The sequence below is a fragment of the Zootermopsis nevadensis genome, unplaced genomic scaffold (assembly GCF_977971745.1).
Source record: "Zootermopsis nevadensis isolate Lab colony 2312 unplaced genomic scaffold, Znev_1.0 Znev_ptg000002l, whole genome shotgun sequence".
Classification (NCBI taxonomy): Eukaryota; Metazoa; Arthropoda; class Insecta; order Blattodea; family Termopsidae; genus Zootermopsis; species Zootermopsis nevadensis.
Window position 1 is genome coordinate 17,396,231 of NW_028259134.1, and position 27,739 is coordinate 17,423,969.

At 37.7% G+C, this 27,739-nt stretch overlaps 2 protein-coding genes across 3 annotated transcripts in view; one reads left to right on the forward strand and one right to left on the reverse strand.

The window, feature by feature from the left end:
- Window positions 1-12,229, reverse strand: part of Unc50 (Unc50 RNA binding protein) — a 62,414-nt gene extending 50,185 nt beyond the window's left edge. The window contains exons 1-2 of the mRNA XM_022068332.2: window positions 12,141-12,229; window positions 10,790-10,840 (exon numbers count right to left, since the gene is read on the reverse strand). The gene's annotated coding sequence lies outside the window, so the exon portion shown is untranslated. The remainder of the gene's footprint in view (window positions 1-10,789; window positions 10,841-12,140) is intronic.
- LOC110831881 (uncharacterized) lies at window positions 20-27,739 on the forward strand. Of its 2 annotated transcripts, XM_087351796.1 has the most exons (5): window positions 20-189; window positions 2,591-2,679; window positions 20,623-20,701; window positions 22,565-22,744; window positions 23,341-27,739. In XM_087351796.1, the coding sequence occupies exons 3-5, from the start codon at window positions 20,635-20,637 to the stop codon at window positions 23,544-23,546; spliced, it is 453 nt and encodes a 150-aa protein (XP_087207922.1). In that variant the 5' UTR covers window positions 20-189; window positions 2,591-2,679; window positions 20,623-20,634; the 3' UTR covers window positions 23,547-27,739. The 2 variants fall into 2 exon arrangements, with proteins under 2 accessions (XP_087207922.1, XP_021924028.1); XM_022068336.2 differs by lacking the exon at window positions 2,591-2,679 and having other exon boundaries at window positions 24-189.

Consider the following 27,739-nt stretch of genomic DNA (forward strand, 5'->3'; position numbering starts at 1 on the left):
CTCCGGTGTCGCTCCGCTCCCGTCAGGCGTGCGTCCACCCACGTCGAGTTTAGCGAGGCTCGAGATACCGATTGCACTGGAGCCGCGAACAGTTACTTAACAGCGCCGAGCGGAGCACGAAGTTGGTTGGGTCGCGGAACGAACACCGAGTGACGCGTGCTGGAGATCTTGAGCCAACGCGTGCCGGTGGTAAGTACCCTAGCACACGAAGATTAAACAATTGCACGTTGCCAATGACAGTACGCTAAAGAAAATGTAACACTTTCTAGTGAGATTTCAGCTTGTCACGGCGGCGATAATGAAGATGACTGTCTTCTGGGAAGTTGCGCAGTGTAGTCTGGGATAAAACCCTGATGATGATGGAGGCAGTTGGCAAGTCTGAAACGTCGGTAAACTTGTACCTGACTACACGTCGCAACATCCCAAAAGACGGTAATCTTAATTCGGATAGTTTAAGTTGTAACCTCGGAAGAAATTGATTAGGAACAAATTTACAATTTTCTAACCACACATACCAGCAAATGAAGTTGATACTACCAACCTAGAAAATGGATCTTACCTGCGTATCTTTACTAACATAGCAGTGAAGTTTGGTTTCACTGACAATATCACTAATAGATATTTTAATGTGATGCAACTAGTCAGTGTATTGTAAATTTATACACTATGTTTGTCACATATTACCATAACTAAACTTTAAATGTGTATTAGAAGATACTGGACCCACCTTTTCTAACAATTGTTATCACTACGCCTTTTTTATTTCATACTATGGACACTTTAGTTGCAAATATTGAAATTCTTGTTTTCTTTTAGAGTTCAATTCAATTAATTTATTTACGTGTTTGCCAATAGCAAGGAGCCAATATTATTAATTATTAATTTAACTTACATTAAGAAAGATCAGCTTTAAGAAAAGGAAATGTTGGGGCCCTAAATAACTACCATCTGTAAGTAACGATTAAATGTCATCAAGTTTTAAAATTACTAAACACATTTCTCACAAAATCTTTTATAAGAAGACAGACTGTCTTCTGGGTTGTGTAGACTAGTTGAAATTGACCAGTTATTCACTCATCACCCTGGAAATGGAAGAAGTAAGCACCTCTGAAACGTCGGTCAGTTTGAACCAGACTACACGGTGCAACATGCCAGACGACTTATCTTCAACTGACCTGTTTCCATGAAATACTATATGTTGCACCATCGGAAGCTGCCCGGCGGACGAACGAGTTTGTGAGATCAGAACAAAACTGAAGCCACTTAATGTAGGATACTAAAAAAATTTATTGTTCGTTCGAGATTAGTTTCGAGGTACGTAGCACCTTTTCTGGACCAACACGAAACAGACTTAAATTTTGGCACACGGTGGGAAAACCGAAAGATAATAGCAGATAAATTTTCGGCTAATCACTTTTGTGCCACGGTCTGTGAGGCAAATTTAATTAAGTTACGCGTTAAATGTATCATGAGACTCTTACTTTCGGTACAGTCTGCTCCAGTGAAAATTCGATTATGTATCATCGATAGGCGTTTCATGCTTGCGAACATCTTGATCAACTGCACTTTACGTCACGAACAAAAAACAGAAACAACGCAGAGCATACTCGTACTATGAGTCACTGGCGTTGAACAATAAACGAGAAGCAAGACTCCACGCACGAGATGAATGGAACACTTATGAAGTGTCTGCACTGAAGCAGAAAACAGGATGCTGTTTTATCGCGTCAATCACGAGGTAGAAATGTGCAAATTAAGCACAGGGTGACCAAAAACTACTTTTGGTGGTAAAGTATAGTCAACTGTTGAGTTTAAGTAGAGTAGTTAACCATGAAGAAGATTTCTGGAAAAGCTAATAACTTAAAAACCAAAAACAAATACTAAATCCAGAACCATGCCACTGGATTTGGGAGTTTATTTTTGTTTGATGCTGTAAGTTTTAAGATGTTTTGTATCCACGGTGGATTAAAAATTTGACGAAAAACAAAGCCTTCCTTGTATATTTTAGTTTGTCTATATTCTGTTTAATAATAATGTACGAGACAATTTTGGTCCGCGATTCCAGAAAGGTTGAGAATACTGGCCTATGTGACTCCAAAAATAACGTACAAAGGTCAGAGAAACAAGGTCTTGTTTAACATTCTTCATCCAATGTTGTTTACCAGAATCATCTCTTGGTCATAAGGCAGTTGGCCGTGTCTGTGTATTACTGGTGTACATAATACATCGATATAGAGCATTTATAGACTTGTTTGCTTGGATACTTCTGCCATTGTATATTTGTACTTGTTCGCAGTCATTCATAATTTATATAATGCAACTGCTCGGCAGCAGTGAATATGTTATGCTTTAGTGGGTCTGAAGAAAAAATATTAGGTCACCGTTTTTATGGAACAAAAACAAATACCAAAAGCCACTTCCGAAAATCCCCTTCTTACGACAAACTCGATGGTACAGCATTAGAATCCTAAAAACGTTTCTGGGATTTTACATCGGCGAGCTTTCAACTGTGTATTTTACCCATAATATAAAACTTAACCAACTAACGAATTTTCAAATATCACAACTTTGTACTTTATTTTTGAACCAGGTGTAATACCAACGTGCTGGCCTTGCGAATTTTTGAGGTGAAAGAAATCTTCTACACAATGCCATAAACCACCGATTTTTTCTTTATAGGTAAGATTATAAAAATATAAATCTTTTGTTCGTCCAATATGAAACATGGTTGTCGCGCGAAATATATGTTAACTCTGGGTTCTATAGTGAGAGCGAACTAACCATTGGAACGAGGCACGTAAACATTTGTGTAGAAGTAGGCTAAATTAAATATGTATCAATAAATTATGTACCAAACGTTTCATAATGATCCCCAATTTTTCTAATATCTTGTAATTGATGTAACTGCTCTGTGTATATAGTCTGTAGTGAGTACAGTCAAATGAGACTATTCAGGTGATTACATGAATGTCGAATTAGAAACAAGATTGAGGCAAAAGTCCCGACAAATGACTGTAGGGACGAGAAAGGTGACACACATGTCCTGGTTTCGAGAACCTCCTCCTGCGTAGGAAGCAGTATTTTGAAATACCATTATCAGCATTTGATAAAGACCATATATTGCTATTATTTGTGATACATAAAAGTACCCATTCGTTTATGTCCGTCTTAAAACATACCTACCACATCAAGAAGTTTTTAAGATTACTTCAAAGACTTGTCAGAGTAAATCCGATATTATTTATTATCAAACATCCTGTAACTGTATGTAGGCTGTTTGTAGCCATTCTTAATATTAAGTGCCCACAGACAATAACACTGCATAACTGCCCTTCCTCTTTGTTACAGCTGTCTCGCTACTAACAAAAGTTGACACGCAAAGTAAGATAGTGTTACGAACAGTATAACGTGTTCTCTGTAATTCTACGTCCATCAATGGACCCGAGACTCATTAAAGAAGACAAGATTCTACTGCTAACAATGCTATCAACTGTACGAATGACTGCATTAATAATAAGTCTACTTTGTTTTTCGTTAATATTAACAATGCCCACAAGTATTTCGAACAAACGTTATAGGTCTTAAAAACATAACCTATTCCTTCTGCCAACGACGATCCGTTGTTTGGATAAAGTTCGATTTTAATTTTGTCTAAACTGGGGAGTCTTTAGTACGCGTGTAGGAACCTCAACGAAATTTGAACAACTTTTTGGTGTACCTCATATCAAATTTAATTTAATTTTAAATTATGAAGTTTGGAAGACGGTGTAGAGGGACGGAAAGACTTACTGAGTACTTCTGATTTCGCGTTAGTTATTATTATTCCCTGAACAGATGCATCATCGCGAATCAAAGTCTGGATGTCACTGCACATGAGCCTAGTTCATTCGCCCCTTCAGCTACAAAAGAACCACGAAAAAATCAGTACATTCCTTGCGATTTTGCACATTTTTAAGACAAAAATAAAATAAAAACCCTGTCCAGACAGCCTGTAAATCTGTCTAGATTCGAACTGGGCACATCCTAGATACTCGACTAAATTATTTCCGCCATACTAAGCTACCTACTGAAACATTACAACGGCTGTTTGAAGAATACAAGAGCAATAAACACGTCCCATGAATGAGGGGTTCTCCTTGATGTAATAGCTTCTACCCCCTATTTAAACGCGTTTTAAATGTTTACCACAGCACATTTGTTGGGCTTAATTTTAAAACAAGCACGTGTCATCACACTTCTACAGTTAACTCTGAAGACAAGGCTTGTCTGATTAGTATTTAAAAATTCAATCCATACCGCAAAGAAAACAATACTCCACTATTACAAAATTAAATTTATTGATGCTTGCAAAGGAAGTAATCCCTATGTACTCTGAGAATAATACAAGACGCATAAATACAAAATTCAGGTCCTGGATATTAAAGCAGATAGAATATGCAATCTCCACTGGGCTTTAAAGGGTTAACTGCAAACCCTAAGGCGTTTTGTTACTAAACCAATAATTATTCTCGTAAAACGATAATAGTAATTAAGCTATTTTGCTTCAAAGAATTTGATCACATCCTACTCAGGGTTAATAGGCAGGATATATTGTTTCCGCGTCGCCTGTTCTAATAAATCAAATTGAACCCAATGAAACAGAATGAATTATTAAGCCTGGACTAATTAACACTGCCAATGTATCAGTATTAATCGGAAAAGTAATATGCCCTTCGTGTCCATGACACGTACGCACAAAACAGGGAAGAAGCCTTCAGCAGTACAAAAAATCGCTGGCTGAATGATTGTTTACACACTGCGTTATTTTTAGACTAGTTTCCGAAAATAAAAATGCCAGTTTTCTGTTAAATCGTTGTTAGTTTCCGAATATATGATGAGATAAAGGGGGCATGTAGTACGCATGGGAAGGAAAGAAATGCGCACAGAATTCCGGTTTGGAAGCCTGAAGGAGAAAACAAATGTAAGGCCTATGGTCATATTGGAAGATAATATTAAAAAGGATCTTAAGGTAACAGGGGTGGAAGGGTGTTGGGGCTGGATTCATGCGTTCAGGGTGTTTCTAATTGAAATGCAATACTTGTAGCTGATTTCAGTTCCAGTGCTCAGAACCAAAATTTTAAAAAGGAAACGTGTCCAAACAGACTTTATCGCCTCCGTTTCTTGTCATTGATGATTCTCGGATCTTTACCACGTGCGTCCATAGCATCATGAATCACAGACGAGCAAATACCTCTTAGATGGGCTAAAATGATCTCACTGCTTTCTTTGTTTCGGAATTTATCCATCGTCTGTTTTCAAAAAACCTTAATAAATAGCAAATCCTTCGAAGCATGGATCTTCCTTCGTCTTCAGGTATAAAGGGGGTAAGGGGAGAGAGACATTGATTTTGTCCAGGGGTCGGGAATAGCTCGGTCTACCGGATCAAATAGAAAAGGCGTGTCTCCATTTTTTACCGAAGACAAAGGAAGATCTATCCTGAGAAACGAATCTATTTTTTCAAGAAATTCGGATTTATTAAGGCCTTTTTAAACTGCGTACGATGGATGAACATAACATGAACATCGCCAAAGACTTCTAGGCAAAATGATCTCTCTCTAGTGATCCCTAGCACGGTAGCTCTGAAAACGTCAAGTACGAAATGTGAAACCCTTCGGGGTACTAAACGAGTCTTACAGAACTTCGATCGCTTGGTGGGAGAGTCTGAAATCTCTGGCGGAACGTATCGCTGGCGTAGCGTCTCCACGCGAGAAGCAATGCCGTCAAAATGTGACGAGGCCAAGGGCGGATCGACAGAGCACTAGTCGATGTTAGCAAGCTGTTAGATGAAAATCAACACCAGACGACAGAAACACATCATCAGGGCAAATCGATTTAAACTTCTACAAGCCAAGCTACTTTTAGTCTTCTTAAGTGGTTCAGAATATACGTGACGTCAGTGTTACTCAACTGGAGGGTCGCGAGAGATCACACGCTGTGGGGACGAGGGCAGGGGATCTCGAGAAATCGTAAAATTACAAGATTTCGAATACATTATTACGCCTCAAATGGCTTTATGGCCACTAAGAATGTCGTCAGAAATCCAGTACTACCGCTGTTCTTTCAAAAACGAGGTACCAGGTACAGCGATTAAGGCACACTTTTATGAAAAGAACGGCTGTAGAGATAAAAATAGGAGAACAATTTATTAGTATACTGATGATGCAATATACGACGCGTACACTGAAAGAGCTAAGTCTTCCTTCTTTCCGCATCTACAGTGTGATCTGTACTTAGCCGTGAAATCCCACAAGTGAAGCAAAAGACCCTCGGACGCCCAAACGTCAGTGCGAAGGAAGATTAGGTTTCGGCACTGCGGACAATGGGACATTCACGTTCTTACGAAACTTCCTAAATCAGTGGCATGCCAGCATTCTCAGTGCGGTCCGCGGCAAATTTCACGAATAAAGTGACAAATACAAACAGTTGTTTGAAATTCATCAAACAGTAAATAGTTACATTCAAAAGCAGCCATTTCTTTCAACCTTTTTAGGTCGTCTGTCGGATTTAGACATTCCCTGCAACATTAAAAAAATATTTTTCATGCTTGAAAGGCGGAAAGATTTAAACATTATTGTATCGGAGTGATGCCACCGGCTAGATGTGGGTTGTATTGGCGACGTTTCGGAGATTCTTACTTTTATTATTTCATGGCGAAGTGGCTCCCTTTCGGTACTTCGCAGTACAAATCATCTTCCTTTTATTCATATTGGCGCCGGGATGCTCGGCGTCGTTGTGCTGCCAGCGTCCTGACGTATGTCATCCCGAGGCACGTCTTGGCTTTACACATTCTTATTTCGGCTTTAGATGACAGGCCGACATTATTATTCCCTATTTTATACATTATATATATATATATATTCATGAATTCAAATACTGTTCACGGTATCCCACTGTGATGAGCCTTCGGGTTCCATAAAGAAAGTGGGCTATTCTTTGACAAGCCGAATATACAGTCGACTTTGCAAAGAATTTTCAGCGCGTAGGATTTGAGATTTCCACGGCGGTGAGTCTGAAGATTGCTGTCTTCTGGGTTGCTGCGCCGTGTAGTCTGGTAGAAGCTTACCGGCGTTTCAGAGGTAGCAAGGACTTCTGAAACGTCGGTAATCGTCTGTCAGACTACAAGGCGTAACAACCCAGAAGACAGCAATCTTCAGTTTCCTGCACCGTAGAGCGAGTACCCCACGACACACTTGCACAGACCCGTTCATTTTGGATATTATCGATAAAAAAAACGCAAGTACTTCACGGCTGCCCTAGACTCGGTATTCGCCGGCTGTCGACCCCTAGCATATGCGCATAATTCGGAGATTCGGCACAGCGTTTGCTAGACCTCTCCCACCACCTTTGGAATACAATTCCAAGGAGTGACCTCACCAAGTAGCAATCTGCTTTCCTGGCAGAGGAAAACGTGGCATCAGCAAGAAAAGTGTCCTGTCACAGTCCAGTACGGCCACAGGCGCCTTGTGTAGGTCGAGTTTAAGTACTGATGCTGAGTAAGCTTGCTTGAACAATGTAGAGAACAAGTTAAGTCGTCATTCCATTACTAACTTCATGGTCCAAGGATTCCCTTGAATACTCTCCAGTAAGTCAACTGGCCAAGAAATGTGATTGCGGTTAGCGAAAGCGAATAATATCTACCATCATCACAGAATCACACCACTGGTTTCTGTCCTGAAGCATTTAAAACATTCTAAACTGGTAAGCGCGAGGCTTTGAATAGGATAAAGATCGTATAAAATTAAAAGTTGCACCACGTCATCCGTGATTGAGTATATTTTAGTGATAAGTTAAACTGCATTATCTTTTATGATAATTTAACATTTTATTCGATAAATGACGTTACTTAAAAATAGGGGTACTCTTATTACGATTTTTCTTTCCCTATTCGAATAAGTATCCCAAGTTTGTCGCGAACGCCCAAGGTTGGGAATCGCTGGTCTAAGCTCTACAGAGGACTCTCGTTACACGCGGTTTTGCTGTCCGCGATTTTATTTCAGTATCGTGAGGATCACTTCCGCTTCGTCCGTCCCTTCAACCTGAGCTGGAGACGCTGTCCCCTTGAAGAAGCTCCTACGCGTTCACCTCTGCCCTTACCTACTTCAGCTGAGTCACCACTGACGACCCCCTTTCCCGTTTTACGCGTTTTCAATATGCAAGAATGCAACTCCCGTGTATAACGAGAGTCACAGATATTCTGTTGTTCCTTAAGTTATTTTACGATGCTCTATGACATGCTAAGACTATGTCTTGTGTATTAGTTTAGCGACGCTGTGCCAACTTCGAATGTTGCATAGCATCAGCTAAGAACAGAATTAAGAACAGCGAGTTGGTAAGGATGTGAGCGACCCTTTTCATTCGACTCTACACAACATGTGCATCTGAAAGAGTGCCGTTACAGAGCCTAAGAAATTTTCCAAGAGTTGCGAGAACCACAATTTTAGAACCATTAATTTAAAGCCTAGTGGCACATATCTATCCCACCTGTATGTCTGCACAGTGGCTCTTCAAAACTTTTATTTATGAAACTTTAAATATAACTTCACTATTTTTTTTTTGTAAACTCTCCTTCGTGTTCATTAAATTTTACTATATTTTTTTTAAATTAATCACAACTCTGAGTATTCCTTTATTTAATTCCACGTTTTAATTATTTTCTGTCTTAGTTTTCCTTCCTGCTAATTTGAATAAAACTTCTCTGCATGTCTCAAAATCCGTCCTCTAAAACACATAATTAAATTTGTTCCTTTATTTTTTTTTTTCCCTTGTATTCTTCCTGAAAACTTCATTTGAGTTACTCTTGCTTAAATGTCGCTGTCATCTTCACTCTTTTGCTAAATACTGTTTCTTAAACCTTTTCTCATTTCTCTCTGTAACTTTACACTTAATACAGTTTTCATTCGGATGGTAAGTTTATTCAATTCACTTGAACACGACCCATTTCTATTTGTGGATTACAGGCAGTGAGCGCCTCTGAAAGATATGTCCATTTCTGCCACACTACGCGGTCCAGCATCCCAGAAGTCATCTTCAGTAATAAATGTGTATGCGTGCGAGTAATTGTATACGATTATGCGACACCAAAACACTCGACAACTCGTACAAAATAATAAATCCGTAATTCCGTTACTTTAGCATTTATTTTTAGAAAAACCGAGGCGACGGACATGAACTTAAGCTGATGTTACATGTTGTCTAGCCTACGAAAATCATTATATATAATGCTGTTGAAGCAGTTTGAATGACCAGTGATTTGTCTGTCAAGTGTCGCCTTCAATTACCAAACACCCACCAAATTCAGGCACCAGACAATGTTTCATAACTGGCAACTACATTCGTGTCTAAAATATTTATCTGTCCAATGAGCTCTAGTTTAATCACGACTTGGGATGGGTGGCAAAATTATGGCGAATGGCCAGATTGGTATAAATCAGGGGTGGCCAACCCGCGGGCCGCATGTGGCCCGCCTTGAACATTTTTCCGGCCCGCGAGATTCATCACACTTTTACAAAATATATTTATTTTATAATGGCCAAAGTAGTAAAAACCAATGTATTAGAAAAATACATTATTTGTGCATCCATATATTCAAAAATTATCTGTCGAAATTATGAGAAAAAATTAACTTTGATTTTAAAATAATATTCTTGCGAATATATGACAGATATTGCCTGTTTTATTCATGAGTTTACAGTTATGAGTTCGCAGAATAATTAAACTATATTCTGCGAACTCATGATGCGCGTGCATCTTGGAACATCTAATATAACAGGTTCTATGTTTCACTCTTAAGTGCCCTCAGTGACGCAGTGACCATACCTAGATACGCACAGTTGATTGTTGATGTAAGAATAATAGTAAACACAATAATAATAACTCATTATGTTTCAATTTTTCACTCCAAAAAAATGTCTATAGTGTATCTAAATCTAATATGGGGATATATAATTTTATATGTGGCCCGCGGAGTTATGATGCATTTCCAAAGTGGCCCGAAAGATCATTTGGGTTGGCCACCCCTGGTATAAATGAACAAGATCTCGCGAGTCTGACATTTATTTGGTCAAATTCCCAGTCGGTTGGCATGTAGCCCACACCACGTGCAAGACTCCAGCGGCAGCAGAATTCTGGAGAAATAAATGCACTTTGAACTCGGAAATAAAGCAGTTTTCTTATGAAATATTCAGCCCTATGCTAACTGCACGAAAAACAAAGTACTGAACAGACTTAAGATCAAAATGGAAAACGATCAAATTTTATTTTATCTTACAACAGAGCGCTTCCAGTCAGTCTTCACTAATATAAATCAGTTGAACAAACTTAAAGAAAAGCAGTGGTGCCAACTGTCCGTGGAGCAAATTTTGTCTCAGTCTACCCAATGTCTCCGAAAAGAAAATACGGGATTTAAAAATTAAAACAACGTAAGAAAGGGATGTAATGACCATAGTGCTGTTTTAAGTATGTTATCTGTTAGATACAGCCCCTCATCGAACACAGCGGAAAAACAAACTGAAGAAATGTTAACGAGCAGCCTTTGAAAATGTTTTATAACGCTGTATCGTTGTTAATGTCCTTCGCCAGTGTTTTAAAATCAAAGGTTCTATCTTTTTATGTACGTGTTGGAAAAACAAGTTTCTGTTCGTTCTTGGGGGCACAAGTTCGTACAAATAAATAATTCCAGGCTGCAATAAATTACACGTCCATCCGGTACTATAATTCATGAACTAAGCCTAATACAACAAGCATTACTGACCTCAAGCTGGGTCACGTCATGTCTTTCGCTGCAGCTACAGGCAGAATCAACCTGGAACGAAAGATGCAAGTGTTACGTAATGTACATCGAGGAAAAATGAGGTCACTTTCTTTTCTTGTCGCTCCGAGTTCAATGATGGGGGAAAGGCCACGCAACATGGCGCCTATCGGACACAGATCGAGTTAACTAAATCCGCGACAAGGTGCGTGCACGAACAACACATAGCAAATGTGTTCCTGCCCCCCAGAAATAATTTCTAAAACCGGCGTATGCGAGGATAAATTAAGATTCTTAATGCTAAAGCACTGCCGTTAGCTAACCTTCTTCTTACTTAATGCCGTGGGGTGGTACATAACACTCCTTCTTGGAGAGATTATTCTGACTACCATTTTCGTGGCTTTTCTCAGTCCTCCCAGGCAACTGCTTGAATAGTACCGAAAAGAAACAACGACTGAAGATGGCTGACTTCTGTGTTGGTGCGCCATGCAGAAGTTTGCCGACGTTTCACAGGTGCTTACTGTCTCATCGACTTTATGTTGGAGGAAGCAAGCACCTCTGAAAAGTCGGCAAATTTCTGCCGGACTACACTGAGCACGAACCCAAAAGACAGCGATCTGCATACTCGCGTCCTTGAGAACCTGAAATCTTAACTGAAACTACGATTGAAGTATGAACACTTCAAGTTTGATATTTTATCTTTGAATTCCATAATAATAAGTTAGTCACAATCTGCAATAAAATAAAGTCTCCATCATCAGAGAATGTCACATTCCCTGATGATGAACACGGAGATTGTGTCTGAAACGCTGGACTACGACTCCATTTTGAAGCGGCTTGTCGCCCGAGAAGTTTCTGTTGCATTTAGTCGCCGTGAAAGCCTCAAGCCTTGTATTAGTTACAATGTTTCTTTAGTATACATTGCCCAAAATGTTTCCGATTTACTAAGCTATCTTCAGAGGTATCATCAACAATCCTTTACTTAGGAAAACAACTTATTCCAACCAAATGTCGTCTGCTATCTAAAACTGTAAGAGCTATTCATATTAATGCATCTATTTATACCTCGTTAATCTGATTTATTGAACATAAAAGTGTGCAGTAATGAGTAATAGTCCGTTAATAAGAATAAGCTGTGAAGGAATAAAACATGAAGTCTTCAACCTTGTTTTCACTCTGAATGATGTTGGTTTATTAGGTTTCGTTTGTGTTCCTACACGCTGAAACCAAAAACCACTTAATTATATGTATTGCACGTAAGTATTTTATAAGAACTACGATGAGAATCATACATCGTCAAAAATAAATGCATGAGGTTTATAAATGGAAGTGTGCCCTCACTGTATGTAAATACCTGACTTTGGGTGAACCGTATCTTCCCTTTGCTTGGACTGAAAGCTGTCGGATTACTGCCAGTGAGTTATTGTAGTGTTCGGTAAGGCATGCGGTCTGTGTATTCATCCGCTTGTCATTTGTTCGTGCTCCGATGTAAAATAGGAAATTATTTTCTTCCAAATTTTGTTCCCCAATTCAACTGTTTTCTGTGTGAAATTGGGTACATGTAATATTGTTTTTTTTAATCATTAATTGCTTTCCTTTTCTAAATCTGCTCTCTGCATATTACCTTCTAATGGACCGTATGTGTTTATACACGTGGGATACACATGCCGAATCATATTTCTTATATCTTAATGATCTGATGTATCCTGTGTATTATAAATTAAGCGTATGGCTTCAAGCCAAATTATTTATTGATCAAAATGGTCCATAGCACTGGAATTGGGTATAAAACCTCTGAGGATTATGTCACGGATGTACACTACCTCTTCCTACGAAGTTCAACGCTGTCGTGAGTGTAAAGAACGCCTAAAACCTTACAATATGGCAGTCGTTACGATTCCTGCAGATGGAACATACTCCTTTCGTTTCTACGACTGCTTTTATATGAACGAAAACAAAATTGCAAGGTGCTGCTGTAACGGTTTAGATTGCGCAAGAACTGTAATTGAAAATGTTACAAGACGGTAACTGGGTTTCGTCCCTACGGAACCGTTAAGAGACATGAGCCACTTTGTATGTTCCGACGAAAGTTACTTAATGGCAAAGGAGATGATAAAATTTTCACATATCACCTCCACATCTACACTCCCATCCCCATGAAGCTGTAATGTCAACACAATTACTCTGAACCTTAGCTTCATTTACAAGGTATTCACAGTCGTTCATATTGCAATAAATAAATAAATAAATAAATAAAAAGGTGGTAATAAGAGGATATTAGAAATATTAGGACTTAACCTGTAAATTGGCATTCTACACCTCAAATATTACGAACTTTTGAAAACGCGGTGTGTCATAAAGAATAAAGAAACCGTTGTTTACTAGCCCGTGACGAGTACAATTTTAGATGGTGAGTAGAAAATCATTGAGAAGACCATTAGCATTTCAAATTGTCATGAAAATGGCAGCGCCGTGTAGTCTGATACAAGTTTACCAACGTTTCAGAGGTCCTTGCTGCCTCCATCATCAAGCACCTCTGAAACACTTGCAAACTTATAAGAGAGTACACGGCGCTACAACCTAGAAGACATCCATCTTCACACAATAAGATCCTTTAACGACGAACTACGTACGCCATGTGGCATCCAATGGTAGGAAGGATGTGAAAGCGGTACTATCTCATACGAGTTCTGTGTATTTTAGTGTCTGAGTGTGGCAAGTAGTGAGTTACACTTTAATTCTATTGGTAAACAAAACTACATTTTCCGATATTTGAGGCTCTCGATGTCGATCGCAGTTTTATGGCCGCGTGGTCTTGTGGGTTACTACCAACGTTTCAGAGGACAACGAGCGACAATTATATTTTGTTGATTTCTGCCCTTGTCTGAAACCCAGTATAACAGTGCTTTTACATTGGACGAGTTTGTGTTGTTTTTGTAAGCAGTGTATTACAGTAATTACAGAGACTCGCAATAATTCCATGTGGAATGCGAACCAGTAAGGAAACGGTGGCGTTTATTAAGAGGATGAAGGCAGACCAGCTTGTCAGTCCCTTGCCTGCAAAGACATCCAAGTCTTGTCATTAACCCACACACGTGGGATGTGTCCACCCTAGCCATTGCAACAAATGTAGGCGGCTCTAAGTACAATGCCCGTCCATCACACATCAAACTGGTGTCTGGGAGGGGGAAAATCTTTTTATTCGATGCTTTATGGCCCTAATTAAGGCTAATTTCGAAAAGAGAGTGTGCCCTAGCGCAGGCAAATCGTTATGTCTGCGAAGATAAGGAATTATTAGCATGGGGTGGGGGGCATACATGCAAAACCGAACACTCGGTTTAGGTTAAATGTATTCTAAGACACAAGTCAAAAAGTCTTAAAATTATGACAACATACATTGCATTAAAGTTTAAGTAGGTAAGCATGCGTTTTTGAAAGTCTGCATCACACTTACGTACTGATATACATTTATATATCTACCTTGAATGAATACAACGAATATGGCAGGCAGACTATCGATGAACGCATTTCGAAAACAAGTGTATAGTCATTTCTAGCATAAGGCGATAGATGTGTTCTTGGAAAATCGCATAATAAAAACACTGGTCCTAAAATCTCAAGTTTATTATCAAATAAAAATTTCGGGATGATTATCTGGCGACGATGTCGTAACAATGTCGGTGTTACAGTATCTCGTTTATTCACGGTCAGAATTCATAAAGAGGGGCGGAGGACCCCACAAAAACCTCCAGACGAGAAAGTCGGTAGCATCGGTTGAAACTCAAACCGTGTAACTGCCTAATACATGTCAAGAGTTTGGAGCCGATCCAAACTGTTCCATAATTCGACTATTAAAATGATCTTTCAAAATTTCGGGAATAAATGTTTTCTGTCACCAATGTTATGTCGTACCGGACTGCATTTGATACTTACTAAAAATATCTTAAAATTCCACCCATTACCAGAAAGTAGGGTGCTTGGTCACTGATGACATCCCATCCCTCAATTGAATTACTGACTTACCGCGTCACTGATTAGGTTACTCCGTAGGAGAAACAGATTATATTAAGGTTGTGACCCCTAGCTTGATATTACACGTGCAAAATTGGGTTCGAATTGGCCTGTGGGCCCAGTTGTCGCTACAAGTACAGTCTTGGTCATAAGAACTGTAGCATAGAGGTATAATGTGAAACCAACGAAGAAGAAATCGCCTTGGAAAGTAGCTGGATGTAAGCAAGCGAACTCCCTACTCAGACTCGTTATACGTATTGATATTATGTTTGTAACATGTGTCCGGGCAAAAAATTACAAGTAACAAATACACTCATCACAACACTTTTGTATTTACTGAAATCTTTTCGGACTAGTAGCGTCAAAACTGGGTAAAAACGACGTTTCGGAGAAGTGATGTCTCTACGTCAGGATATCATTTTGAAGCGGATGACAATCGTTCCCTTCCAGTCCATCATTCATAATAATTCGATTCTACAAAACTTGTCCAGTTGATAAAACCTTTGTTGAGATTTTCGGTTCTCACAGCAGCGAAGATGACTGTCTCCTGTGTGGTAAAATTTACAGACGTTTCAGGGCGATTAACCCAAATTATGGAGGCAGCAAGTACGTCTGAAACGTCGGCAAACTTCTACCAGACTACACGGCGCATCAACCCAGACGACAGACATCTTCAATATCGTTGTTGATCAAACCAGTAAAGAAACGAATTTATGCTGATAATCCTTTCGGGTGTTTCAAGATTTTAGTGGGCTCAGGAAATCGAAAAAGAAGAACAGGATGAGATATTTTAGAACACTCTTACAGAAACAACTGTTCATCTGGGTTCCAGCATCCTTGCTGCCTGCACCACGCAAGGCCTGTCACGAACGGATGTAACCCATGCAAGAGGTCACATTTGTGTTATTTGCCCACTCAGTTCCAGTTCACGATATTGTGTTCAACCAGCTGGTGGCCTCATACAGGATGTGCAAGATGCGACAGTATGTAACCCCCCCCCCCCCCCACTCCCACGTTACGAATTGGACATATTTTTGTTTGCTCTCGCCCACTCATTAAACCGATCATTGGTTTCAGGAACGGCCAAAGTTTGGTTTACTGGTCACGATATTCCAACATTACATCTATGAACAAATACGGTGCAACTATATGTATCATCTGTCTTAACAACCAACAAATTTACACTTTGTTTATGTGGGCCTCTTTTGCGCGCAGGAAGTGCCTACCCTATAAGAGGCTTCCAGAACTCCCAACCATTATATATTCACCTTAAGATGGCAACTACACTGATTGCCAAAACGTTGGGTAATTTTCAACATTCGATGTGGCTCATCCTCGAAAGTCTCTGTTCATAATAATCATACGGTATGAGTTCAGTCCACAGCCTAATTTGGATTACAACTGCTTCTGATACAGAAAGGAGACATATTCGGTACATTTTATACGGTATGATTTACGTTTCTATGTGAGATGGTTACGTTTCAGAACTTTCATGACCCCATTTCAATCAGCAAACACAATTACTGAGTGAACATCTCTACAAAACCAATAGCCCAGCGCCGAGAAGCACGCAATTGTCTACGATCAATTAGCAAGCCCTCTTCTGATTTCGATACGTTAATTCCACATCATCACAACAGCTCGCAAACGAACATTATGTGAAGTCAGTATCCAGTCCACAGCTTCGCAGCCTGTTTGTCTACTATTCATGTAAATACTGATACGCTACGTCTCGCGTTGGAAATGGAACAACAAATTATACATAACAAAAAAAAGTAAAAACTTTTCCCAGCAATTCATACTCGGGAACCAAATTAACTTTTACCCCAAAGAGCATAAACTCTGCTAGCTATGAGCCTCCTTTCACCTTGGGCTCCGTTACGGTTCAGCTCTTCTAACTGAACTCCATCGGGGCTCCAAGTAAAAAACGCATATTTTCCGGCGTGAGCCAAAGAAGAGTGGGGACTGCCTCGCCGATGGGTGTCATCCAAAACCGGCATATAAAGAACATTTCGATTAAAAAGAGTATAGAGTAAAACAGGTTCACCCCCATAAAGAAAATTTACCACGATTGACTCCATTGGGTCGCGTCTCACTTATATTGAAAAGAAACATGGTTCGAATCCAAACTGGAACCGGCAAATTCTGATTGAAGTCTTCACGGCTCTTTCTTAGTCCTGTCAGAGCAATGGCCGTTCAGCAGTGTCTGAGCATTTAATAAACAAACCGTATTTTGTAAATTGAAAATGAAAATATTTTTCTGTGTAACGAATTAACCAAATTTGATAAATCTTCTTGTACATGTATTCAGTTATGTTCTACACAACTTTGTGATTTTAATTCAAATCCGTCAACTTGTTTATTTGTGTCGTCTTAAATAACGTAATTTTTTTCGTCACCCTGTAAAAACCTGCCCTCTTTGTGCTGAGCCTGACATTTCATGGAACTTCGTAAAATTTATTTTAAGGCTACAAAATTGTCATCTGCAAGTAGACTATGATACTACTATGAACAAATTACTCACCACCCTTCAACATTTGATATGAGGTTTCACCCTTTAAAGTGAACACAATTTCACCCCTTACTTATCAATGTCAATATTAACATAGGTTCTGTGCATGAGAAAAGTTTGACGGGGGGTTAAATAAGAACTGCACACGCACAACACGCTCCTCCCAACCTAAATGCTAGGGGTGGCTCTGCTTTTCATTCAAGGGTCCACCGACGTAAAACCAGAGATTATGACTCGTAACCTAATTAATAATATACTGTAGTAAGTTTAATTATTCGTGTTTTTTCCGTATAATCACAATTGTATATAAATAAAATTTATACATAAGATATTAAAATATCATTTACATATTTGGTACATCTTTTTACTATATGTTTCGGTTACATTGAACCATCTTCAGGTGTAAAGTTAAAAGTTAAAAATTATAATCTTATAAACTAAAACTTAATTACTGTTGTTGTGTAACTTCTGATGATGTTTACTTCCAAATTCATTGGAGTGAGGGTATATTTTGAAGTGATAGTGGTTCAACATTGGCCTGTAACGTAAATAATTTAAAATATTTTTTAAATGTTACTGAACTTGAAAAAACGAGTATAGAAGACAAAATGTAATAAGGTAAAAATTATATCAACTTATGTAGTAAGTTTTACCACTCGGAGGTAAACGTTCGAAGTTGCCTGAAAATACGTCGACAGACACGTCCAAGAGAAAAAATAAGGCCTGGAATATATAATGAATTCTATTTTGGTACGCACCGTCTTCATACTTTCGACGAGTTGTGCAGTTCCGGACATTGTTAATTTTCGTCAAAACACCCAGATCACCAGGCCACTAAATTTTTTTAGGTACTGATTTCCAATTCTTGGTAGCCTCTTCACATAAATTAAAACATACGAAAGTAGACAGTCATCGTAAGCTCTTCTCAGAACTTCTTTTATTGCTTATATATTTACTTGTACATTATTATTTTACTCATGTTTCGTTTAACGACGCAGCCAATAGTTCATCGTCGAACAATAGAATAACAATAAACGAGAAATTGTAAGGAAGGGATTACGGCTTAATTCAGGTTTCTGTACAGCGTTTGTCCAGAGGGACTGAGGAAACCCACAACAACCCGACTCCGGGCCGAGATTTTAACCCGCGACCTCACAGGTTTGAAGCATGTTCGGCTTTGCAACTGCTTAAGTAACGTCACTAGCATTAATCAGAATAATATGGACTATCACTTTTAAACATGAATGTCTAGAATTCGCTTTGACGTAAAATATTGTGATGCGAGGCTGCACCAGCTTTTATATCAAAGGATATCACTCACTGAAAGCTCGCATTCTATGATCGGTTTGATCTTCATTCTGTCTAAACACGGAATTATTTTCAGCTCCTGAAAAGAGAGTTTTTTTATTGCATGCTAGTTCTGTGTGACGACAATGCAGAGGACGGCCCATTGCTGCCACAGTCAACTCGAATGGCCTGAGTTACAGACCCTATTCATACATTACGACGAAAAATTACTTTGATGAGAATTGTTTTGTTTCCATCTTGTGACTTAAGGTAGCTGTTACATTCGCATGAAAAAACCGCGAAAAATCTCAGGATTGCGGTCTTTGTACATCTTCAAACCCTGGACTTACGAAACATCAAGAATAACTGGTGGTTCATGTGCCACAGCTTGATAACCATAGGCGAGTAAACTGCAGAGAGAACTGTAGCCACGAATGAATATTAAGCCATCAAATTCATGTGGAAGCTTTGCTGTAGCACTGCCTGCATTGAGAGAAATCTGAATCCTCGACATCCAAACTCTGCAGGAAGAATGGTGGCTAAAACATTGTCCTGTGTGGCAATTAAAATGCGTAATACTAATTTATCGATTACCCAGATAACACGATCTGCATGCTGCGAGTGAGTAATATGGAGTAAGCATTACTTAATAGCAGGAAATGCGTAACCACGCAAAGCTAATGACTCATAAGGTAATAGTCAGTTAGTTCTCAGTCGACAACTGACACCTGTCAAAATGATCCCCTGGGAGTCAATAGAACATTCTGCGAGGTGAATAACTCTCCCATGACGTCATCCTCACAACTATCGACCGCTGTGGCTGCAGAAAGTTCGTATGGTGGAAAAGACATAAGACATTGAAAAAGCGTTCCTTCGGGAAGTAGGCCACACGTTCTTTTGCAAAATACTAAGGCAACACGTGTTTACGAATCGCTCCACTCCAGTTTACCGTACATCTTTATAACACGACATGACTGTCCAGTCCATACAACTCAGAAACAACTGTAGCCGAAACGCCAGCAATTAACTAACTAACTAACTAGATGGCTTGCCGAACCCCGAAGGTTCATCACCGAATTAACCAAAGCCCCCCACCGGACCCTGTCCTGGGCCAACAAAATCCAGTCTCCTTCAACTCCTATCTCCCATAAATCCCCCCTGACTTTAACCTCCCATCTACGTCTAGGTCTCCCCAGCGGTCTCTTCCCCTCAGGTTTCCCGACCAATACCCGGTGCACAATCTTGTCCCATCCATGCGCGCTACATGACCCGCCGATCTCATTCTTCTCGACTTAATCACCCTGAAGCAACAGGTGCTTTAAAGGCCAATTGCTTCAACATACAACTGAGGTATGACGACATTTTTAGCAGGCTTCAAGCTTGTTTATAGTAGTGTAAACGGAGATACCCGTCTAATAGAAACTCTATTTTCCACATGGTATACCATTTAAAACGCAAGCCAACAACAACAGTGTCCTTCGGTTTAAAAAATCAGAAACAGGTCTCAACCTTCCCCGTGACATTCGAGTCAAGGTCACCCTGGTTGCCAGGCCGCTGCTTACGCCAGTTGCGCAAAAGGTGCGTCAATGCAAGCATAATGTATCCACGAGAAAAACGGGTTCATTCTCGAACGTCACTTCGCATCAAAATCATATGCCGCTGTTCATGAAGCAGTTGGCAATGCACGACAAGGAAGTGCAGAATAAAAAAAAACAATTCACCGACTAGTAACAAAATTTTGGGATACAGGAAGTGTCTATGACAAAATGTAAATTTGGTTTTATATTATATGATATAAAGTGACCGACTGCAGCCAGACAACACAAAGTTTGTTATGAGGGAAGTTATAAACATGTCTAAATGTTTCAGAAATCATCTGTAGTACCAAAAAATTGCAACATGATAACAGTGTGATCCTTGTATGTTATTTTTTAAAGTTAGGTTGGATATTTATGGTCATATCTCACCCTTATGAACTTATTAAATTGTCTGGTATTCTCTCTGAACTGAATTTTGTTGCTTACAGGCAGACCAGGCAATGGAAGTGATTCCAGTACTGAACTTGCTTATATTTACTGGGATATATCTCATCATTAGTTCTAACAGTGAGTAAAATGGCAGAGGAAGAAGATGGCTATCTTCTGGGTTCTAGCCCATCAGGCCTTGATGATGGAAGCATTGTAAACTTCTACCAGACTACACAGTGCTACAACCTAGTAGACAGCCATCGTCAGACTCACCATGGTGAAAACAAAAAATCCTAAAATTCCATAGCCTTCCATATGTGGTTGAAAGGTGCATCTTCATGAAATGTAATCATACTACAGGACAAAATGATAATAGATTAACTTCAGATACTGGAAGAACAGGCAGAAGTAATGAACCTACTTTGCTTTATATGATTTAATCTTGAGATGATAAAGTTGCGTCATATTGTGATAAATATATATTTTTGTTTAAATCTTCTCAGTCTAATCACAATAAAATTCCTATTAAATATTAAAATATTACTATAATTAACATTTAAACATTTAAAATATATTAAATGATGTTTTCTATCGAAATGTTCGATTTACATTAGATCATCACTTTTTACACGACATGTTTCAACACTAAAAGAACTATCTTCATGTCGGGTAAAAAGTGATGATCTAATGTAAATCGAACTTTTCGATAGAGAACATCATTTAATATATTTTAAATATTTAAATGTTAATTATAGTAATATTTTAATATTTAATAGGAATTTTATTGTGATTAGACTGACAAGATTTAAACAAATATGATTTAATCTGTTGGCAGATATTACAATTTAATAACTGCATAACTTCATACTCTGTTCTTGATCATTTCACCAATACAGAGTCCCAATACCTGAAAATGACCAGACAGATGTACCTCAAAGCTGTGCAGTACTGTCATTTACAATTTTGTTATTTATTAAATTAAGAGCCAAATATGCTTCAGATGTTTATTTTGTCATTCAGTTCAGAATGTATGTTCTTGTCTCCTTTAAAAAAATTTAAAAAAAATAAAATGAAATAAGATTAAAATACATTTACTACAATCTCTGGACCGTAGGTGAGCTATCATAGGAATGAGATCAGTGGTGAATATAGCAGTCTTCTGGAATGTTGCACCAAGTAGTCTGGTGGATATGGACCAACATTTCAGAGGACCTTATCACCTCCCACAAGACAGCCATCTTCATACACGTCACTGTGAGAATTTGAAATGTCATCGAGACTAGTGGTGTCTGAAAACAATGTTCTGAGGTGAATATTTAAATACAGGATGAAATTAGAAGGGGAATGGGAAACATACATGATGAGTTGCATAATTTTCCTCCCCAGAATGTCCAGATGAAACAAAATGAGAGAGAATTATCCTAATATTTCAGTGCATGGAAAAATTAATCAGTGCTTCAAGTAGTTCATACAAAAAATGTGTTCAGTATGTAATAAAAGCACATGTTCTAGTAATGGTACTACCATTTTCAATTATCTTGATCCCAGCTACTTTAATGACCTGAGGTTTAATTTTATAATAAAAGTTAAATGAGTCACCATTTGGTATGGGGTATCCTAATATTGCAGATGGACAATACATGTCCAGGTATGGATTGCAGCTGTGAATAAGGAATAAAGAAGAATCACAGACTGCCAATCAGTAGGTGGTACTCCACCTCAGAGGTTGCGCATGATGCTATCAATCCCCACCATAAAAATCTAGGTTGTTATGAAATGCTGTGCAATGCTTTGGACTTGACAGGGTTAAATAGAGGGCTTATGTAAACAGGGTAATTTGATTCCATAAAAATTGAATATTTCTTCACTAGTTATATAAATACGTATTAACTGCTCAAGGAAGATTTGGTTAGGTGGATGACTGATTTATTTGTTAGTTGCATAATTTAGTTCTGTTCTGTTCTGCTCTTTTGTTACTGGACATGCCTGATTCTGTTGCAGTGGCTGAGGCTGTAGAGTGCTACATATGCAGTTGGAACCCATCAGATTACAAGAACGGCAACAAGGACGATAACCATGACTATGGTGATGTCTGCTCTGTGGGCCACTTCGACCCACAAAGAGTTCGGACACATAAGTGTAGCAGAGGTTGTGAGATAGTCAGCATGAAGGACCCCAATGGCAAGTTCAAATGCATTGCTTAAGACCTCATGAGATTGAAATCTTATTAATTAACATAAAATTACTCTCAAGAAAATTATGGAACACAATTTACAGAACACAATTTCAGTTATCTTGGCACATAAAAAGCCCTGACTGAAGATAGAGTTCCAGCCCCATAAATTCAGATCTAGAGAGCAGTGAATTGATTTAAAATTCAATGACTGCTAAAATAAATGTTTATAGTTTTCAAATAAAAATGACTTCCAAATAAATTATGTGGTGTCAAAGTTCCATTAAATTGTATGGCTAAAACAACAAACTGAGCTTGATACAGGCAAGGAATTGTAAACAGTAGCTAGGTTTAATATGCAACAAGAGAAGAAACAGATGCTAGTAATCATTCATCTGATGACTTTGATGGTAAGTCAGTTTTATGTGATACCTTTTAACTTTTCAAAAATTCAGTAGAAGCAGAGAATTCCAATTTGAATTAAAACATTTCCAAATTCAAGGACCATAAAATAATGCATAAAAGCCTGACTAAATGCTGGACATACATAACAGTCATAAATGCAATTTGAAAATTTAATTCTACCATTTTTCTTGTGCTGCAGGGGTTCTAGAAATGTACTACAGAAATTGTGTCACCAACAAGGAGATCACCTACGCTTATATTAAGAAGAAGTCAAAAATAAATGATGAAGAAGTCTACACATGTGACTTTGATTTGTGCAATACAGCTAATACAGGGAGATGCTTACACCTATTTTTGTTAGTAGTTTCAATGTTGGTATTGCCAGTTCACTGGTTGTTCATGTAAAATACTATCCTCAATGCAAAGTATGAGAGTACAAATCCCAAGTCCCTACTTTTCAATGTACTGTACAAAAGCTGGTAATCAGGGGTCAAATTAAGAAATAGGTTATGTTTGTGCAGGCTTATGAAGCCACTGTCTATTTTTGACTTTTTGATTTGTTAAGCTATTTTGTCGCACTCATCACTGACATTCTATCTATGGCCTTCTTCAGCACTACCATTCCATAGCATAACAAAAACATGAATGTTGCTTTTTACCTTCCAAAAGACCATAAAGAATGTTCTTCAGCTGGTACTATGAAGATCAAATTGAATTAAAAACTGTGAAGAGAAAGAACCACATAAGAGGGAATGGTTTTATAGAAGTAAATGTTAGAACTGCCTAGCTTTTCAAGGTGAAAAATGTATTTCTCACTTCAGAATGAACCTGAAAGATTTCCTGTAATAAGAAAGTTAGGAAATGTTATACTAATTAAATATTAGCTGTGTAAATAAATACTTCATTTAGGGTGGCAGTGTTACTGCCAAAAAGACTAGTGATGTGTATGTGAAGTACTGAGTACAGATATAAGAAGCTGTAAGTTTCTCAGCAAAGAGGAAGGATGAGAGAAGAATCAGAGTACTTAATAAGAATAAGGACAAGTGAAAACAACACTAAACATATCACATATTTCCAGCAAACCCTTCACTGAGAAACTGACATGACATGAGTATTTCTTGCTGCAGTCATTCACTGCCAATTTCTCTGATTAAATTATGCAGCAAGTTCTATTCCTGTCCTTATTCTGTTAAGTGCTTTAAAGTCATAATTTTTAAATCTGTCTTGTTCTTATTTTTCACTAGATGCAATCATTTCTAATCAAAACAAAAATTACAGACTTTTCAAAGTAGTGCAATGCCCCCAAAACAAAAAGATCTAACAATCAAACACCCAGAACCACAAATAACAAAATTAAATACATGATATGCTGACCAGATGATGTATGGATTCAAATTGACTTCGTATCTTAACTACATTTCATGCATGAAAATAAAAGTATAATTAGATGCATTTTCATCCTCTGTTTTCAATTCACGTGGCCAGGAACCACCTCAAAATTTTTTCTCTGGGTGACCAGTAATATTTAAATTTCACATATTTTGAGCAAACAATATTACTGATAAAAATAGCTGCTACAGTGAAAATTTTAAACATCATGACAAATTGGTGCTAGGGGTTTGTTGAGGCCTGGTTTTATTCACATGACAATGTTTTGGCCAGAAGTTTGACTATAAGATCATCCTCATGTCTGAATCACCTTCCGTATGAGGAAGGAGATGTGGTTTCACTCCTACATCCTATCTGTCTTCCATTCCTAGACACTGTGGCCACTCATGCATATTAGTATAGTATAACATATTAAATTCTGTTTTAGTTATATGTCAGACTAAAGAGGCTTGCGTTTCTGAAAAGGGTAGGAGTTGCTAATATAAATTCATTACTATATAATGACAAGATGAAGATGTTACCAACAATGGTAATGATCATTAGTCTGAATTTTTACAATCAATAATTAAAATCAATATTAATAACAAAATACCAAAATACACTTCTAATTAATTTAATATTGCATGGCCTTAAGCAGTTCACTAAATCATGTGCAGTCTATATATGAATATATGAAATAATGTGTTTTCAAAGACCAGTACCTGAAAAGGTAAATAATATATATGTAAAATTGATGAATTAGGACTGAATGCTTTATATAGAAAACTTCTAAATATATATTTGCACAACTGTTGCAACACTTACAGTTTTATCAAAAGTTTACTGTCCTTTTTCACACTGTTTTATTTGTACTATTATATTTTTTATACTTTCTTACGTAACTTTACTCAGTGATGGATGTAATATTAACCATGATTCATGGTGAATGTTTCACCTAACAAACTGAAAGTTTTTAAGGGAACAACTGATGGTTATTCAGCTGATCAGGAAATTACCTGTTACCAACAAACACTGACCTGAGCCACCCCAATTCAGTTATTCACAAACAGTCTCTACGATTCACTTCATTGTTATAACCTCATCTACACCTAGGTATCAAAACAGGCTTCATTCAGTGGTGTTTCCAACCATCATTCTGCTGCATGGATATGTATATTAGGAATTCTTATATAAAACAAAAAATAAAATTAATATATGTGAAGGTCATATCCATCTATCTATCCAACCATAACCTAGCCGAAGTGGTACTCTCACTGAACATATGTAGAAAAGTCATGTCAATGGTACACAAACCACAGTTATTACTCTTAAATTCCTAATAACAATATCAACGAGGCAATCATTACAATCTTCAAATGGGACCAACTCTAGCACCATTCAATGTAGAAAAGTAGGGTTGTTGCCTCGTAAAGGCAACTGAGAAATGTTATAAACTCTAGAGAATATAATGCCTGTATAGGTACAATAAGCAATCACCTTCCCCCTCATGATCTAATTCACCTGTCACACACTCATAAACAAATAAAACTTGTTTCAAATTCTGGGAGGATAGAATTATCATATTAAACTTCATGTTATCAATTTTCACATTTGAAACTACAGATCTTAAGTAATGCTAACAATTCAATGTCATTAAATGGCTATTAAGGGCTCTTGGAGTCCACAGTGTATGCTTTAGGCATTACTACATAGCGCTTACAGTTTTAGAAATTACATGATGGTATTCTTGCTCTGATGTCCGCTATTTTAGAAAGAAGTAAATACAGTTTAGATTAGCAGTAATGAATTTGATGCTATCAATCTTATGTTCTGCATATATTAGTGTTAAAATTACTCTCTATTATCACGGATTAAAAATGAAATGAAGAAAATACACACAACTAAACCATCAGCATTGTAAAATGCACATAAATTAAATTGAAATGAAGTCATATTTTACATGCCAGGCTTCTATCTTGAAAAACTGGAAGAGGTCTCTCTTATATGTAATTTGTACATGGCCAATGAATTGAAAAGTGTTATGGATGTAGAACAGTTATCTTCCACAGTCTCCATTACATCATGTGACAGTTTTGCAGAATACATCTCTAGGTATTTTAACAAAGAAAATTATGTTAAAATGACTCAATAATCTAATAACAATGGATGCTGATTATGCCTAGTATTATTTATGACCTTGTTTATTAAATTCAGATCTGTACTTCACATGTCAATCATTCTGTGGGTTACTATTCACAATGGATCTAAGTTATCACTATCATTCTATCCATTCAAATGAAACATTTCACAAGTTCCCAACAATATAATTTTTGAAGCATGTATCTTCCTCTGTAACTCTCTCTTGATGTCAACAAGATCAGAAAGGTTTACTCTCTAGAGTACACTGAAATTCCAGTGGTGTTCTTCATGTCACATCAAGAAGGTCACTGTAGCACTAATGTGCAATGTGATCCCAGGCCATTGGTGCATGACACAGTCATCCAACAATTACCTTAGGCCACTGATTACTGTGATCCAAGGTCCCATTGTTCTACAACAGTTTGAACACCCGGACCCCACTGTTGCAAGAAATGAGGCATAAGGTGTTTGTGCTGAGAGCATGAAGAACACCTAAAACGTTATGTACAAAATTTTATTTTCCTACAGTATAATAATAGTATCCAGAATCTAGTTTTAGATGAATCTGTTCATAATATAATGCCGATTAAGATGAACAGCCATTCTAAATGCAAACAAACTATTTATCCTATGATTTTATACATGACTTGTCACTCTTTTTTTAAGAGGTTGAATGTTCTACTGTTACCTATATTTATACATATATAACCAAATTTTAATTTAAACAACATTTTCATTGCCCACATGCATATAGTATTGCATTAATTTCCTAATAATAGACTTTAAAATGTTCGTATTCTAAGAACTCAGCTGAGAAAATTTAGAATATGAAGTGAACTATAAATATCTATGTAAAATTCCTAATTTGTTATTTATCTGACATAGCTAATTGCAATTTTAAATTTCCTTCAGTCGGAATATGTATAGCGCTCTGTTTTATACAATTAGGATTTAAAAAATCATTCCAGTGTATTATTAAGTGTTCTATTTCTTTCCTATCTGTATTTATTGCAAAGTATGTTTAACTTGTTTGATGAAACTGTATTTTAATAACTTCATAGAAACAATGTATTAAAATAACCTTCCAAATA

Excerpts from the sequence above, each read along its gene's own strand:
- LOC110831881 (XM_087351796.1), top strand. The coding sequence starts at position 20,635 with ATGGAAGTGATTCCAGTACTGAACTTGCTTATATTTACTGGGATATAT. Across the intron at positions 20,702-22,564 it reads TCTCATCATTAGTTCTAACA|TGGCTGAGGCTGTAGAGTGC; the intron begins GTGAGTAAAATG and ends ATTCTGTTGCAG. Across the intron at positions 22,745-23,340 it reads CAGCATGAAGGACCCCAATG|GGGTTCTAGAAATGTACTAC; the intron begins GCAAGTTCAAAT and ends CTTGTGCTGCAG.